This window comes from Perca fluviatilis, chromosome 22 (assembly GCF_010015445.1).
Source record: "Perca fluviatilis chromosome 22, GENO_Pfluv_1.0, whole genome shotgun sequence".
Classification (NCBI taxonomy): domain Eukaryota; kingdom Metazoa; phylum Chordata; class Actinopteri; order Perciformes; family Percidae; genus Perca; species Perca fluviatilis.
In genome coordinates, this window is record NC_053133.1 from 24,814,337 (window position 1) to 24,832,530 (window position 18,194).

An 18,194-nucleotide genomic window follows, 5' to 3' on the forward strand; every position below is an offset into this window, starting at 1 on the left:
AACACAAAGAAAGAGGAAAGGGACGGACATCCGGCCGAAAAGAAGGCCATCTGGTGGAATTTCCGAGCAGCACCGGAGCAATCCCCTAAATGTATTGTCGTTTACATAGACTAGTGTGAGTGTTACCTTAGTGAAGATGGGGAGGGGCAGGCCGTACTGATCCTCCTCCAGACCAGACACCAGGCCCTGGACCACCCCTCCCTGCCCGCTGCCTGACTGGGGCTGCACGGTGATGGGCGTCCCCGGCTTGGAGTCGAAGGCGTCCAGGAGCTGCGTCTCTTTGCCCTCGGCGGCCTCTTTGGGACTGTCTTCCAACACGCTGGGGTCCAGAGTCTCCCAGTCGCTCTCCGAGGACTCTGGAGAGGTGCGCGACGGGGGTTTGAGGAGGTGGTTGTCCCCCTCGGTGCTGTTCCCGGAGGACGGAGACCCCGCGGCCGGCTGGGCGGTCTCCCCCGCCTCCGTCCCCAGCTTGGTGCCGGCGACGTCGCTGACGGACACGGAGACGAACTCCTCGGCTCCGGAGACGCTCTCCGCCAGACTCGGGTCCTCCGTCACGCTGCTCTTCGGCCGGTAGTGGGACGAGTCCACCAGGCCGTGCTCGATCATACCTGCACAAATCACATCACGTCAAAATGTCAGTATTTTCATCTCAGTCCCCTTAATCACGACTAATGCATTTTGCTCCTCTACTGCTTTTCGGTTTGACATAAGGAAGGTGAGGTAGTTCTTAAATGTCCCGATTCTTCCAGCGAGACTATGAGATGTTTTAACCCTCATGTTGTCTTCCATTCGACCATTCATTGTCCTCACGGGTCAAAAGTGGAGATGGTCCGATACCATTTTTGGCTTCCCGATACCGAATCCGATACCTGAACTTGCGTATCGGCCGATTCTGAGTACCGATCTGATACCAGCGTGTCATATATTTGATTATGTTTTAACAAATGTGTACTACTATCCCTGTGTGGATGGGATATGATTTCTATCTCTGTTGTCGGTCTGGCTCAGGTTAAACTCTTTGTGAAACATGAACAAATATGAACAATGAATGCCACAGAACTTTCTTTTACTATCCAGTTTGACCGTGTTTAACGTAGATTTTCTTTAGGGCTTTATTACGTGGTATCGGATCGGTGCATAAACTCCAGTACTTCCCGATACAGATACCAGCGTTTTAGGCAGTATCGGAACATCTCTAGTCAAAACTGAAAATCACTTTTTTCTAATGTTTTTCGTCTCTTTTGGCGCTTTTTTCATTGTTTTTGGCACTTTTGACGTTTGATTGATTTGACGTTTAACGCTTCTTTTCACTACCATGTATAAACACCACCAATACCAACATATTACTAGATTTACACCTATTTTTGGAATTCATGAATGCCATTTATAGGAAACTATACCTAATTCTTGAGTTAACAAGCAGAAATTATTTATTTTTTAGACTAATATTAAAGGAAGGATAATCACAGAATGGCATATGTCAACGTTCAGTCGAGATACTGTTTTGAAAAATGTCTATTTCTTTTCAAATGCTAAAAAAAATGAACAAAATACAAAATTCAATGAAAGTAGAGATTTTTGTTGTATTTGCAAAGCGCGTTGTATGGAATCATCCATGTTATTCTGGGGTAATCAAAATTAGGTAGTTAAAAACATCTTACCATATTTCTGACAATGGTTTTAGACAATGGGTCAAATTGTGACCTGAAGACAACACAAGGGTTAAGAAGAAATAACACATTCTTCCTTTTACGAATGAGAGTTCATTATCAAAATACGGCGGCAATAAAATACATTTGCGTCCATTTTTTTATGCTTATACTGTAATCTTATTTTTGTTGTTTGTGCTTTGTTCTGATGTGTATACCTATATTTGGATATGTTGTCCTGTAAAGTGTAAAATGTAAAGCATTTGGAGTTTACGTGTGATGATAGGTGCTTCCTAACTAAATTTGCCTGTGCTATACTATACTACCGTTTTCATTTCCCTTTTCTGTTGCTTCAAATGTTTTTTCCTTTTTTCCAACATGTTATGTCAAAACTTGCATCCTTGCACACCTGCTGACGCCACACGATCAATGGTTACATTTTATAAGAATATATTTCAATACATTATCGACCTGATACTGATTTGCCAATTGTTTTGACATTAGCAAAACTTTGTAAGGCTGTTTTGTGTCAATGCAGAGACTGTGTTTTTACGTCTTCTTTCATCAGTTTTTCCTCAGTACAGATGCATATTAAACACCCATGCACCATCTTAACAAAGGCCTGATTTAAAGTGCAAGAGGAGAGGAGATCTTTTGGAGCTTCTGACCTGGAAACAGTGATAAAACTGTCATCAGAGCTCCTACTAGTCTGTTGACAGGAGACACGTAGAACAGGACCTGCAGGCACAAACAACAGAACAATCAGAAACTGACTTTGATAAGTTCTGCGATGCTAGAAAAGAGAAACAATATGTTTTCTAATCGTACCTTCTTCTCCAGCAGAATGAGCTTGAAGAGGATGAGAATCTACGAAGATCAAAAAATGAAAAGAATTACTGAACCATTACACTACCAGCAGACACATTTTACAGCGTAACATTATTTGTCATCAACATGTAATCTTCTACCTTGTGTCGAAAGTGCAGTATTAAATCTCTCGGTGATAAACCTGAGGAAAGAAAACAGAGCATAAAAAGACGAGGACTTTATTACACTCCTATTAAAATGCATGAACATTTTGGTGCAGTTAACAACAATCAAATGGCTAATAACCACAAAAATTGTCTGTTTGTAGAATATCTGCACAACAAAACTGTTCAGAATCACTGTTTCTGAATGGCTGTTCAATCATTTTACTCCTTTAGTGAGTATTTATGTGATATAAGAAGTTATACTCACAAAAGCAAAGACAATTATTATATTTTTACAAAATAACACATATTAGAACCCTTTGTCTTTTCCCCGAGTTAAAATGGATTAAATACCTCATATTATGCTCATTTTCAGGTATATAATTGTATTAAGAGGTTGTACCATAATAGGTTTATGTGGTTTAATTTTCAAAAAACACCATATATTTGTCGTACTGCACATTGCTGCAGCTCCTGTTTTCACCCTGTGTGTTGAGCTAGAGTGAAGCATCTCACTTCTGTTCCATCTTTGTTGGGAGTCGCACATGCTAAGTACCTAGGTAAGGACTACTAGCCAGTCAGAAGCAGAGTATGAGGGCGTGCCCTGACAGTACCTAGGTAAGGACTACTAGCCAGTCAGAAGCAGAGTATGAGGGCGTGCCCTGACAGTACCTAGGTAAGGACTACTAGCCAGTCAGAAGCAGAGTATGAGGGCGTGCCCTGACAGTACCTAGGTAAGGACTACTAGCCAGTCAGAAGCAGAGTATGAGGGCGTGCCATGCTAGCAGCTAGGCGAGCATTATAACGTGTGTTACAAAGTGACCACGTTGGTCTCTGAAGTAAAGGCTGGACTACAATAGAGCTGTTTGGAGCAGTTCTTGAACAGTGTTTTCTGTTGGAGATGGTAAGTCCCTTTGGGGGGGACTTTGGGCTTTTTCACTTTGTAAACCTATAACATGCACAAAAAAATATATACAACACAATAAAGGAAAGGGAAAACGCCAAACAGCATAATATGAGCACTATAAAGTGGAAATAAAAACCACAAATTAGATTTAAAATCCACCATTATTTGTGTTTGTGTCACTAGTATGCATCTTGTCCTGCCAGCTGTGACACGCAACTGCACCGCGTGTCCGAAATGTACGTACAGAAACGAGAGTTTGACCCACCTAGATAAACCTGCGATCCCTCCAGAGCCGAGCCCCTCAGAGAGCCGTTCATGTGCTCGTACAGTTCCTGCAGGGTGGGAGGAGAGGAAACAGGGAGGGGTTAGCTGGAGGCGATAACAGAAAGGTCAAACATTAACAGACGCTTTGAGTCTCACCTTTAAAATCGAGATCTGCGAGAAGTCTTTCTCCTCGAAGTAGGCGTGTGTGATGAGCTGTAGTTTAGCTTGGAGCAGACCGTAGAGGGGCTGGGAATCACAACAAACCGTCAGCAGCCCATCATAAGCGTGTGACTCATTTACAGCATCGACCATAAACAACATTTGCAAGACAATTTCTGCTCACAGGGACAAGCAACAACTCAACCATCATGACTCCTGTTTTTCCAGAAATCTTTATCCAGGAAACGACCGGACATGATGAGATCTATTGTTTTCAGTTATGTCCTCATTTTGCTTCTCTTAGGAAAAAGTGTAAAGTGGACAGCTGACTTAAAGCAGCTCCAATATTCCAGTTTTATCTGGATGAAGACTAGGGCTGAACGATTTGAGAGAAAAAAAAAATCAAATTGCAATTTTTCTGCCAGATATTGCAATTACGATTCAATTTGCAATTATTTAAAAAAAAATAATAATATATATATACAGTGTGTGTGTGTGTGTGTGTGTGTATGTATATATATATATATTTATATATATATATATATATATATATATACACACACATATATATAAATAATATATATATCTAATGTTCAATATTCACTGTGTAACAGATAAAACATCTGAAACATCATCAAAACAGCTCTATATTCTTATGCAGGGGTGAGAACATGGTTATGCATTGCCAGCAATAAGTGCTTTTCTTTTAATAAGTGTGGAACATTGAACAGTCAAACACAGAGCATTTTTCACAAGAGCTAAAGTTATAATAATAAAGAAAAGTATTTATCTATTAATTAATCTATTATCTATTTATTTATTAAACAAAATATCAGTGCTTTCCTGTAATCCGAAATGTCTGATCTGCCTCAGTTCAACAGCAGCATCTACATATTGCACCTTCTAAGTGGAGCTTTCAAGGAGGCAGTTTAAGTGTTATGGGATGTACCCCATGTAAAGGGTTACATCAGTCGACAAAAAACGGTTTGACGTGGTGCGAGGGGAACCAATCACAATAATGTACTGTTGCGTGTTTCCGATTCAAAAAGACAGAAAGAAAAAGAAAAAAAACGAATGTTGAACATTAAAAACCTTACAAGAACATTGGCACCGGACCAAAAAGCATCCGGCCTTGCCCAATTTCACATCCTCTCTCCAACATTTTCCTCCTCTTCTACATGATGGTGATGAGCTCACTGGGCTCAGTGACTGACTCTCTGAATGTATTACTTGCAAAGAGGCTGAAATATTATTTTATTGTGTTGTGAAGATGAGAGCATCGTCCTCCGACTGACTCACCACTCGACTGAGGACGCAGACGCTCTTCTGAACCGTCTCCCTGGTGACGTCAGCCAGTCGGACCTTCAGGGCCTGGGGGTTAAAAACATTAAAACATAGAGATTTATTAGACCACATCGGGAGGCCTCTGTGGGCCTAATCGCTCTGCAGCCGGCCTCATGAACACTGATGTCATCATCAGAGACAGAAACGGGATGTGCTGTCATCTTATCTTATGCTTTGTGGTAAATACACTACATGGCCAAAAGTATGTGGACACCTGGACATTACAGCCGAACGTGATTGCTGAACATGTCATTCTAAAACCAACGACGCTGCTATAACAGCTCAGTGTGAAGAACAATACTATATAATATGACATCATTCATATAATTATACTCAAAATAAATAAAAAGAAATAAATAAAAGTTGACCATCTGTCGTCTTAGACGTGGCTCAACATACAGTGCAAAACAAACTGGGACAGTAAACATACAATATGTATGCCCTTACAACTTACAACTGGTTTTTTTAAGTTCAGTAAATGCAACATCTTTTCCATAACCAACCAGCACTACTTAGTCAACTTTTTGAATTAAGGACTTTTGCTTGTCTTCACTGTGGTATTGCTACTTTTACTTAAAAAGTAAAATATCTGAGGACTTCTTCCATCACTGGTGTCTATATACGTTTGAACATACAGCACATATCTGTGTATACACACTACAACAGTTATTTACTGTGCTAGACAACAAAATGAAGGCTTCATGAATCTGTAAGAATTAACTAAAAAACATATATGACTGACCTTTGCTTCTATTTGGCGATAACAGGAAACGCCGTAGACACACTTCATGTCTTCATTTAGTGGCGGCAGGTGAAAATACACAGTGTCTGCAAAAACAACATGATTACTCACATTAATGTACAATATCATGCATATTTTCGTATCCATCACGAGCATTTTGACGCCAAAAGAGACAATTCACAGAAAAAAAGCATGCATTTGGTACGACATTTGGAAGTCAATTAAATTTTATTCATAGTGTCAAATCATAACAGAAGTTATCTCAGGACACTTTACATATACAGTAGATCTAGAACATACTCTATATCTTACAGAGACCCAACATTTCTCTCCAAAATCATGCATTTGGTGCGATAGCGGTGAGCGGTGGGGTCTATTTGGGGATCGGTTTGTATTTGGTTATTTGGTTTGGTTGTTTAACCCACCTACCTTTCTAAACCACTAACCCTGGTCCCTGATCCCTGCCCACTGAGCTGGTAGCTCTGTAGCTCGGAGGAGAGCCGGTCGGACCATCTGTTCTGGCTGACTGGAGGTCAGCGGCTTCAGACAGGGAGGCCTCCTAGACCAACTGCTTTGCGAGCCCCAGTCTCCCGCCGGGCCGCTGGCCTCCAGCAGCCTGGAGCAGAGGCTCCGACCGGCTCAGCTCCGAGCTTCAGAGCTGTCCAGCTGAACTTAAAGACTCGACATGGGTTCTACTTATAAACTCCTCTGGGGACGTTTCGTGACCTCACTCATGACGTCATCACGAACTCGCAGCTGATTGGCCATTAGTTCTTTTGATGTGTCATAAAATTCTGCGATGTCATATACCGTAGACAATTCCAGTCTTTTGGAATTCCATTGCTAGGCAACAGCCTGGTCCCTTGTTAACTTCCTGTCAATTGACCGTTCGCAAAACCCCCGCCGAACGGTCCATGTCCTATCCTAGCTCAGCAACTGTAACTAAGAGAAGGACCCCCCGTCAAACATTGCGATTTCAGCAAGATGGTGAAACGATACGCCTATGGCACCTGCAAGTCTGACACCAGGTACCACAAAAGTTTAGAGGGAGGGGTCGTTTTTTGCCCTTCCAAAGCCCAAGACCCAAGCGGAAAGATGCAGACAATGGATTAAGCAGTGTGGGAGACCTCACTCACAGCTAAATGCCTTGAAGATTAATAAGCATAGCTACATATGTCTGCTCCAAGGTAAGTAAAGCGCGTGGCGAACTTATATCAATTATCAATAAGTAGTTTAAGTAGCTAAGTACATAACAGTTACAATCTGTAAAACTGTACTTAAGTTAACAGTTGTGGTTCTATATAGCATTATTTATCGAAAGTAGTAAAGTTAGAACATTAGATACTTTATTATTCCGTATTTCGGAAATAGGCAGCCTGATAGCCGTTAGCCTGTCAAGCACATGTTCCTATCGACACAGAGAATTTAGCAAGAGGTTGACGGTCATTGAACATATCCCTCCACTGCATATTGCAGCCCTTTCTGTCGTGCCCTGGAGGATATGTCTGCCGCATTACTCCAAAACCAATCACTTATACCAATAGGTATAGAGCTCAACCCAGCCATGGCTATGGTTCTGGTTCTCAATTGTTTGACGGGCGTGTAACAATAACTAGGGGCGTGGCTTTTGCGAACGGTCAATTGATGTAATGTGCGCGTTATTATGGAACCCACTAAACTTCTAGGCAAGACCTGCCCTTCAATAGCATTCACATGCTACTATTGGCCAGGCGTCCATGGTTACGCAAGGTAACAGAACCCGATTTGTTCATGTCCTATTCCCTGACCAATCAGCTATCCATCGGCCACGACCGGTTGGGGTCTGTTTGGGGATCGGTCTGTATTTGGTTATTTGGTTTGGTTGTTTAACCCACCTACCTTTCTAAACCACTAACCCTGGTCCCTGATCCCTGCCCACTGAGCTGGTAGCTCTGTAGCTCGGAGGAGAGCCGGTCGGACCCTCTGTTCTGGTTGACTGGAGGTCAGCGGCTTCAGACAGGGAGGCCTCCTAGACCAACTGCTTTCGCAGCGCCCGGTCTCTGCCGAAGCCGCTGGCCTCCAGCAGCCTGGAGCAGAGGCTCCGACCGGCTCAGCTCCGAGCTTCAGAGCTGTCCAGCTGAACTTAAAGACTCGACATGGGTTCTACTTATAAACTCCTCTGGGGACGTTTCGTGACCTCACTCGTGACATCATCACGAACTCGCAGCTGATTGGCCATTGGTTCTTTTGATGTGTCATAAAATTCTGCGATGTCATATACCGTAGACAATTCCAGTATTTTGGAATTCCATTGCTAGGCAACAGCCTGGTCCCTTGTTAACTTCCTGTCAATTGACCGTTCGCAAAATACCCGCCCTCGAACGGTCCTTGTCCTATCCTATCTCAGCAACTGTAACTAAGGAGAAGGACCCCCGTCAAACATTGCGATTTCAGCAAGATGGTGAAACGATGCGCCTATGGCACCTGCAAGTCTGACACCAGGTACCACAAAAGTTTAGAGGGAGGGGTCGTTTTTTTTGCCTTTCCAAAGCCCAAGACCCAAGCGGAAAGATGCCGACAATGGATTAAGCAGTGTGGGAGACCTCAATCACAGCTAAATGCCTCGAAGATTAATAAGCATAGCTACATATGTCTGCTCCAAGGTAAGTAAAGCTGGCGAGCTAACTTATATCAATTATCAATAAGTAGTTTAAGTAGCTAAGTACATAACAGTTACAATCTGTAAAACTGTACTTAAGTTAACAGTTGTGGTTCTATATAGCATTATTATCGAAAGTAGTAAAGTTAGAACATTAGATACTTTATTATTCCGTAGGAAATTCAGGCAGCCTGATAGCCGTTAGCCTGTCAAGCACATGTTGCTATCGACACAGATAATTTAGCAAGAGGTTGACGGTCATTGAACATATCCCTCCACTGCATATTGCAGCCCTTTCTGTCGTGCCCTGGAGGATATGTCTGCTGCATTACTCCAAAACCAATCACTTATACCAATAGGTATAGAGCTCAACCCAGCCATGGCTATGGTTCTGGTTCTCAATTGTTTGACGGGCGTAGTAACAATAACTAGGGGGCGTGGCTTTTGCGAACGGTCAATTGATGTAATTTATGCGTTATTATGGAACCCACTAAACTTCTAGGCAAGACCTGCCCTTCAATAGCATTCACATGCTACTATTGGCCAGGCGTCCATGGTTACGCAAGGTAACAGAACCCGATCTGTTCATGTCCTATTCCCTGACCAATCAGCTATCCATCGGCCACGACCGGTTGGGGTCTGTTTGGGGATCGGTCTGTATTTGGTTATTTGGTTTGGTTGTTTAACCCACCTACCTTTCTAAACCACTAACCCTGGTCCCTGATTCCTGATCCCTGCCCACTGAGCTGGTAGCTCTGTAGCTCGGAGGCGAGCCGGTCGGACCCTCTGTTCTGGCTGACTGGAGGTCAGCGGCTTCAGACAGGGAGGCCTCCTAGACCAACTGCTTTCGCAGCGCCCGGTCTCTGCCGAAGCCGCTGGCCTCCAGCAGCCTGGAGCAGAGGCTCCGACCGGCTCAGCTCCGAGCTTCAGAGCTGTCCAGCTGAACATAAAGACTCGACATGGGTTCTACTTATAAACTCCTCTGGGGACGTTTCGTGACCTCACTCGTGACATCATCATGAACTCGCAGCTAATTGGCCATTAGTTCTTTTGATGTGTCATAAAATTCTGCGATGTCATATACCGTAGACAATTCCAGTCTTTTGGAATTCCATTGCTAGGCAACAGCCTGGTCCCTTGTTAACTTCCTGTCAATTGACCGTTCGCAAAACCCCGCCCTCGAACGGTCCTTGTCCTATCCTAGCTCAGCAACTGTAACTAAGGAGAAGGACCCCCGTCAAACATTGCGATTTCAGCAAGATGGTGAACGATGGCCTATGGCACCTGCAAGTCTGACACCAGGTACCACAAAAGTTTAGAGGGAGGGGTCGTTTTTTTGCCTTTCCAAAGCCCAAGACCCAAGCGGAAAGATGCGACAATGGATTAAGCAGTGGTGTGGGAGAACTCACTCACAGCTAAATGCCTTGAAGATTAATAAGCATAGCTACATATGTCTGCTCCAAGGTAAGTAAAGCTGACGAGCTAACTTATATCAATTATCAATAAGTAGTTTAAGTAGCTAAGTACATAACAGTTACAATCTGTAAAACTGTACTTAAGTTAACAGTTGTGGTTCTATATAGCATTATTATCGAAAGTAGTAAAGTTAGAACATTAGATACTTTATTATTCCGTAGGAAATTCAGGCAGCCTGATAGCCGTTAGCCTGTCAAGCACATGTTGCTATCGACACAGATAATTTAGCAAGAGGTTGACGGTCATTGAACATATCCCTCCACTGCATATTGCAGCCCTTTCTGTCGTGCCCTGGAGGATATGTCTGCTGCATTACTCCAAAACCAATCACTTATACCAATAGGTATAGAGCTCAACCCAGCCATGGCTATGGTTCTGGTTCTCAATTGTTTGACGGGCGTAGTAACAATAACTAGGGGGCGTGGCTTTTGCGAACGGTCAATAGATGTAATTTATGCGTTATTATGGAACCCACTAAACTTCTAGGCAAGACCTGCCCTTCAATAGCATTCACATGCTACTATTGGCCAGGCGTCCATGGTTACGCAAGGTAACAGAACCCGATTTGTTCATGTCCTATTCCCTGACCAATCAGCTATCCATCCACGACCGGTTGTGGTCTGTTTGGGGATCGGTCTGTATTTGGTTATTTGGTTTGGTTGTTTAACCCACCTACCTTTCTAAACCACTAAACCTGGTCCCTGATCCCTGCCCACTGAGCTGGTAGCTCTGTAGCTCGGAGGAGAGCGGTCGGACCCTCTGTTCTGGCTGACTGGAGGTCAGCGGCTTCAGACAGGGAGGCCTCCTAGACCAACTGCTTTGCGCCCAGTCTCTGCCGAGAGCCGCTGACCTCCAGCAGCCTGGAGCAGAGGCTCCGACCGGCTCAGCTCGGGCTTCAGAGCTGTCCAGCTGAACTTAAAGACTTCGACATGGGTTCTACTTATACGCTCGTCTGGGGGCCGTTTGGCGACCTCACTCGTGACGTCATCACGAACTTCGCAGCTGATTGGCCATTAGTTCTTTTGATGTGTCATAAAAATTCTGCGATGTCATATACCGTGACAATTCCAGTCTTTGGAATTCCATTGCTAGGCAACAGCCTGGTCCCTTGTTAACTTCCTGTCAATTGACCGTTCGCCAAAACCCGCCCTCGAGCGGTGCTTATCCTCTAGCTCAGCAACTGTAACTAAGGAGAAGGACCCCCGTCAAACATTGCGATTTCAGCAAGATGGTGAAGCAGTCGCCTATGGCACCTGCAAGTCCGACACCAGGTACCACAAAAGTTTAGAGGGAGGGTGCGTTTTTTTGCCTTTCCAAAGACCCCAAGACCCAAGCGGAAAGATGCCGACAATGGATTAAGCAGTGTGGGAGACCTCACTCACAGCTAAATGCCTTGAAGATTAATAAGCATAGCTACATATGTCTGCTCCAAGGTAAGTAAAGCTGACGAGCTAACTTATATCAATTATCAATAAGTAGTTTAAGTAGCTAAGTACATAACAGTTACAATCTGTAAAACTGTACTTAAGTTAACAGTTGTGGTTCTATATAGCATTATTATCGAAAGTAGTAAAGTTAGAACATTAGATACTTTATTATTCCGTAGGAAATTCAGGCAGCCTGATAGCTGTTAGCCTGTCAAGCACATGTTGCTATCGACACAGATAATTTAGCAAGAGGTTGACGGTCATTGAACATATCCCTCCACTGCATATTGCAGCCCTTTCTGTCGTGCCCTGGAGGATATGTCTGCTGCATTACTCCAAAACCAATCACTTATACCAATAGGTATAGAGCTCAACCCAGCCATGGCTATGGTTCTGGTTCTCAATTGTTTGACGGGCGTAGTAACAATAACTAGGGGGCGTGGCTTTTGCGAACGGTCAATTGATGTAATTTATCCGTTATTATGGAATCCACTAAACTTCTAGGCAAGACCTGCCCTTCAATAGCATTCACATGCTACTATTGGCCAGGCGTCCATGGTTACGTAAGGTAACAGAACCCGATTTGTTCATGTCCTATTCCCTGACCAATCAGCTATCCATCGGCCCACACCGGTTGGGGTCTGTTTGGGGATCGGTCTGTATTTGGTTATTTGGTTTGGTTGTTTAACCCACCTACCTTTCTAAACCACTAACCCTGGTCCCTGATCCCTAATCCCTGCCCACTGAGCTGGTAGCTCTGTAGCTGCGGAGAGCCGTTCGGACCCTCTGTTCTGGCTGACTGGAGGTCAGCGGCTTCAGACAGGGAGGCCTCCTAGACCAACTGCTTTGCGAGCGCGCCGGTCTCTGCCGAAGCGCGCTGGCCTCCAGCAGCCTGGAGCGAGGCCCCGACCGGCTCAGCTCCGAGCTTCAGAGCTGTCCAGCTGAACTTAAAGACTTCGACATGGGTTTTACTTATAAACTCCTCTGGGGACGTTTCGTGACCTCACTCGTGACATCATGCCGAACTCGCAGCTGATTGGCCATTGGTTCTTTTGATGTGTCATAAAATTCTGCGATGTCATATACCGTAGACAATTCCAGTCTTTTGGAATTCCATTGCTAGGCAACAGCCTGGTCCCTTGTTAACTTCCTGTCAATTGACCGTTCGCAAAATACCCGCCCTCGAACGGTCCTTGTCCTATCCTAGCTCAGCAACTGTAACTAAGGAGAAGGACCCCCGTCAAACATTGCGATTTCAGCAAGATGGTGAAACGATGCGCCTATGGCACCTGCAAGTCTGACACCAGGTACCACAAAAGTTTAGGAGGGAGGGTGGGTTTTTTTGCCTTTCCAAAGCCCAAGACCCAAGCGGAAAGATGCCGACAATGGATTAAGCAGTGTGGGAGACCTCACTCACAGCTAAATGCCTTGAAGATTAATAAGCATAGCTACATATGTCTGCTCCAAGGTAAGTAAAGCTGGCGAGCTAACTTATATCAATTATCAATAAGTAGTTTAAGTAGCTAAGTACATAACAGTTACAATCTGTAAAACTGTACTTAAGTTAACAGTTGTGGTTCTATATAGCATTATTATCGAAAGTAGTAAAGTTAGAACATTAGATACTTTATTATTCCGTGGAAAATCAGGCAGCCTGATAGCCGTTAGCCTGTCAAGCATATGGTGTACCGACACAGATAATTTAGCAAGAGGTTGACGGTCATTTGACACATCCCTCCACTGCATATTGCAGCCCTTTCTGTCGTCGCCCTGGAGGATATGTCTGCTGCATTACTCCAAAACCAATCACTTATACCAATAGGTATAGAGCTCAACCCGCGCCATGGCTATGGTTCTGGTTCTCAATTGTTTGACGGGCGGTAACAATAACTAGGGGCGTGGCTTTTGCGAACGGTCAATAGATGTAATTTATGCGTTATTATGGAACCCACTAAACTTCTAGGCAAGACCTGCCCTTCAATAGCATTCACATGCTACTATTGGCCAGGCGTCCATGGTTACGCAAGGTAACAGAACCCGATTTGTTCATGTCCTATTCCCTGACCAATCAGCTATCCATCGGCCACGACCGGTTGTGGTCTGTTTGGGGATCGGTCTGTATTTGGTTATTTGGTTTGGTTGTTTAACCCACCTACCTTTCTAAACCACTAACCCTGGTCCCTGATCCCTGCCCACTGAGCTGGTAGCTCTGTAGCTCGGGGGAGAGAGAGCCGGTCGGACCCTCTGTTCTGGCTGACTGGAGGTCAGCGCGGCTCGACAGGGAGGCCTCCTAGACCAACTGCTTTGCGCGCCCAGTCTCTGCCGAAGCCGCTGACCTCCAGCAGCCTGGAGCAGAGGCTCCGACCGGCTCAGCTCCGAGCTTCAGAGCGGTCCAGCTGAACTTAAAGACTTCGACATGGGTTCTACTTATAAACTCCTCTGGGGACGTTTCGTGACCTCACTCATGACGTCATCACGAACTCGCAGCTGATTGGCCATTAGTTCTTTTGATGTGTCATAAAATTCTGCGATGTCATATACCGTAGACAATTCCAGTCTTTTGGAATTCCATTGCTAGGCAACAGCCTGGTCCCTTGTTAACTTCCTGTCAATTGACCGTTCGCAAAACCCCGCCCTCGAACGGTCCTTGTCCTATCCTAGCTCAGCAACTGTAACTAAGGAGAAGGACCCCCGTCAAACATTGCGATTTCAGCAAGATGGTGAAACGATGCGCCTATGGCACCTGCAAGTCTGACACCAGGTACCACAAAAGTTTAGAGGGAGGGGTCGTTTTTTTTGCCTTTCCAAAGCCCAAGACCCAAGCGGAAGATGCCGACAATGGATTAAGCAGTGTGGGAGACCTCACTCACAGCTAAATGCCTTGAAGATTAATAAGCATAGCTACATATGTCTGCTCCAAGGTAAGTAAAGCTGACGAGCTAACTTATATCAATTATCAATAAGTAGTTTAAGTAGCTAAGTACATAACAGTTACAATCTGTAAAACTGTACTTAAGTTAACAGTTGTGGTTCTATATAGCATTATTATCGAAAGTAGTAAAGTTAGAACATTAGATACTTTATTATTCCGTAGGAAATTCAGGCAGCCTGATAGCCGTTAGCCTGTCAAGCACATGTTGCTATCGACACAGATAATTTAGCAAGAGGTTGACGGTCATTGAACATATCCCTCCACTGCATATTGCAGCCCTTTCTGTCGTGCCCTGGAGGATATGTCTGCTGCATTACTCCAAAACCAATCACTTATACCAATAGGTATAGAGCTCAACCCAGCCATGGCTATGGTTCTGGTTCTCAATTGTTTGGGGTGTAGTAACAATAACTTAGGGCGTGGCTTTTTGCGACGGTCAATTGATGTAATTTATGCGTTATTATGGAACCCACTAAACTTCTAGGCAAGGCCTGCCCTTCAATAGCATTCACATGCTACTATTGGCCAGGCGTCCATGGTTACGCAAGGTAACAGAACCCGATTTGTTCATGTCCTATTCCCTGACCAATCAGCTATCCATCGGCCACGACCGGTTGTGGTCTGTTTGGGGATCGGTCTGTATTTGGTTATTTGGTTTGGTTGTTTAACCCACCTACCTTTCTAAACCACTAACCCTGGTCCCTGATCCCTGCCCACTGAGCTGGTAGCTCTGTAGCACCAGGCGGTCCGGACCCTCTGTTCTGGCTGACTGGAGGTCAGCGGCTTCAGACAGGGAGGCCTCCTAGACCAACTGCTTTCGCAGCGCCCAGTCTCTGCCGAAGTCGCTGACCTCCAGCAGCCTGGAGCAGAGGCTCCGACCGGCTCAGCTCCGAGCTTCAGAGCTGTCCAGCTGAACTTAAAGACTCGACATGGGTTCTACTTATAAACTCCTCTGGGGACGTTTCGTGACCTCACTCATGACGTCATCACGAACTCGCAGCTGATTGGCCATTAGTTCTTTTGATGTGTCATAAAATTCTGCGATGTCATATACCGTAGACAATTCCAGTCTTTTGGAATTCCATTGCTAGGCAACAGCCTGGTCCCTTGTTAACTTCCTGTCAATTGACCGTTCGCAAAACCCCGCCCTCGAACGGTCCTTGTCCTATCCTAGCTCAGCAACTGTAACTAAGGAGAAGGACCCCCGTCAAACATTGCGATTTCAGCAAGATGGTGAAACGATGCGCCTATGGCACCTGCAAGTCTGACACCAGGTACCACAAAAGTTTAAGCGGGAGGGTCGTTTTTTTGCCTTTCCAAAGCCCAAGACCCAAGCGGAAAGATGCCGACAATGGATTAAGCAGTGTGGGAGACCTCACTCACAGCTAAATGCCTTGAAGATTAATAAGCATAGCTACATATGTCTGCTCCAAGGTAAGTAAAGCTGACGAGCTAACTTATATCAATTATCAATAAGTAGTTTAAGTAGCTAAGTACATAACAGTTACAATCTGTAAAACTGTACTTAAGTTAACAGTTGTGGTTCTATATAGCATTATTATCGAAAGTAGTAAAGTTAGAACATTAGATACTTTATTATTCCGCGTAGGAAATTCAGGCAGCCTGATAGCTGTTAGCCTGTCAAGCACATGTTGCTATCGACACAGATAATTTAGCAAGAGGTTCGGTCATTGAACATATCCCTCCACTGCATATTGCAGCCCTTTCTGTCGTGCCCTGGAGGATATGTCTGCTGCATTACTCCAAAACCAATCACTTATACCAATAGGTATAGAGCTCAACCCAGCCATGGCTATGGTTCTGGTTCTCAATTGTTTGCGTGGCGTAGTAACAATAACTAGGGGCGTGGCTTTTGCGAACGGTCAATAGATGTAATTTATGCGTTATTATGGAACCCACTAAACTTCTAGGCAAGACCTGCCCTTCAATAGCATTCACATGCTACTATTGAGTGCGCGTCCATGGTTACGCAAGGTAACAGAACCCGATTTGTTCATGTCCTATTCCCTGACCAATCAGCTATCCATCGGCCCACGACCGGTTGTGGTCTGTTTGGGGATCGGTCTGTATTTGGTTATTTGGTTTGGTTGTTTAACCCACCTACCTTTCTAAACCACTAACCCTGGTCCCTGATCCCTGCCCACTGAGCTGGTAGCTCTGTAGCTCGGAGGAGAGCCGGTTCGGACCCTCTGTTCTGGCTGACTGGAGGTCAGCGGCTTCAGACAGGGAGGCCTCCTAGACCAACTGCTTTGCAAGCGCCCAGTCTCTGCCGGGCCGCTGACCTCCAGCAGCCTGGAGCAGAGGCTCCGACCCGGCTCAGCTCCGAGCTTCAGAGCTGTCCAGCTGAACTTAAAGACTCGACATGGGTTCTACTTATAAACTCCTCTGGGGACGTTTCCGTGACCTCACTCATGACGTCATCACGAACTTCGCAGCTGATTGGCCATTAGTTCTTTTGATGTGTCCATAAAATTCTGCGATGTCATATACCGTAGACAATTCCAGTCTTTTGGAATTCCATTGCTAGGCAACAGCCTGGTCCCTTGTTAACTTCCTGTCAATTGACCGTTACGCAAAAACCCCCGCCCTCGAACGGTCCTTGTCCTATCTATCTAGCTCAGCAACTGTAACTAAGGAGAAGGACCCCCGTCAAACATTGCGATTTCAGCAAGATGGTGAAACGATACGCCTATGGCACCTGCAAGTCTGACACCAGGTACCACAAAAGTTTAGAGGGAGGGGTCGTTTTGGCTTTCCAAAGCCCAAGACCCCAAGCGGAAAGATTCCGACAATGGATTAAGCAGTGTGGGAGACCTCACTCACAGCTAAATGCCTTGAAGATTAATAAGCATAGCTACATATGTCTGCCCCAAGGTAAGTAAAGGCGGCGACGGCTAACTTATATCAATTATCAATAAGTAGTTTAAGTAGCTAAGTACATAACAGTTACAATCTGTAAAACTGTACTTAAGTTAACAGTTGTGGTTCTATATAGCATTATTATCGAAAGTAGTAAAGTTAGAACATTAGATACTTTATTATTCCGTAGGAAATTCAGGCAGCCTGATAGCTGTTAGCCTGTCAAGCACATGTTGCTATCGACACAGATAATTTAGCAAGAGGTTGACGGTCATTGAACATATCCCTCCACTGCATATTGCAGCCCTTTCTGTCGTGCCCTGGAGGATATGTCTGCTGCATTACTCCAAAACCAATCACTTATACCAATAGGTATAGAGCTCAACCCAGCCATGGCTATGGTTCTGGTTCTCAATTGTTTGACGGCGTAGTAACAATAACTAGGGGCGCTTGCTTTTGCGAACGGTCAATTGATGTAATTTATCCGTTATTATGGAACCCACTAAACTTCTAGGCAAGACCTGCCCTTCAATAGCATTCACATGCTACTATTGGCGCGCGTCCATGGTTACGCAAGGTAACAGAACCCGATTTGTTCATGTCCTATTCCCTGACCAATCAGCTATCCATCGGCCACGACCGGTTGGGGTCTGTTTGGGGATCGGTCTGTATTTGGTTATTTGGTTTGGTTGTTTAACCCACCTACCTTTCTAAACCACTAACCCTGGTCCCTGATCCCTGATCCCTGCCCACTGAGCTGGTAGCTCTGTAGCTCGGAGGAGAGCCGGTCGGACCCTCTGTTCTG

General features: G+C 44.9%; 1 protein-coding gene across 1 annotated transcript in view; it reads right to left on the reverse strand.

The window, feature by feature from the left end:
* Positions 1-18,194, reverse strand: part of avl9 (AVL9 homolog (S. cerevisiase)) — a 58,300-nt gene that overhangs the window by 17,748 nt on the left and 22,358 nt on the right. Inside the window, exons 3-10 of the mRNA XM_039790308.1 lie at positions 6,037-6,122; positions 5,250-5,321; positions 3,948-4,037; positions 3,793-3,859; positions 2,618-2,658; positions 2,478-2,516; positions 2,318-2,387; positions 127-608 (exon numbers count right to left, since the gene is read on the reverse strand). Coding sequence (XP_039646242.1) covers positions 127-608; positions 2,318-2,387; positions 2,478-2,516; positions 2,618-2,658; positions 3,793-3,859; positions 3,948-4,037; positions 5,250-5,321; positions 6,037-6,122 — 947 coding nt within the window. The remainder of the gene's footprint in view (positions 1-126; positions 609-2,317; positions 2,388-2,477; positions 2,517-2,617; positions 2,659-3,792; positions 3,860-3,947; positions 4,038-5,249; positions 5,322-6,036; positions 6,123-18,194) is intronic.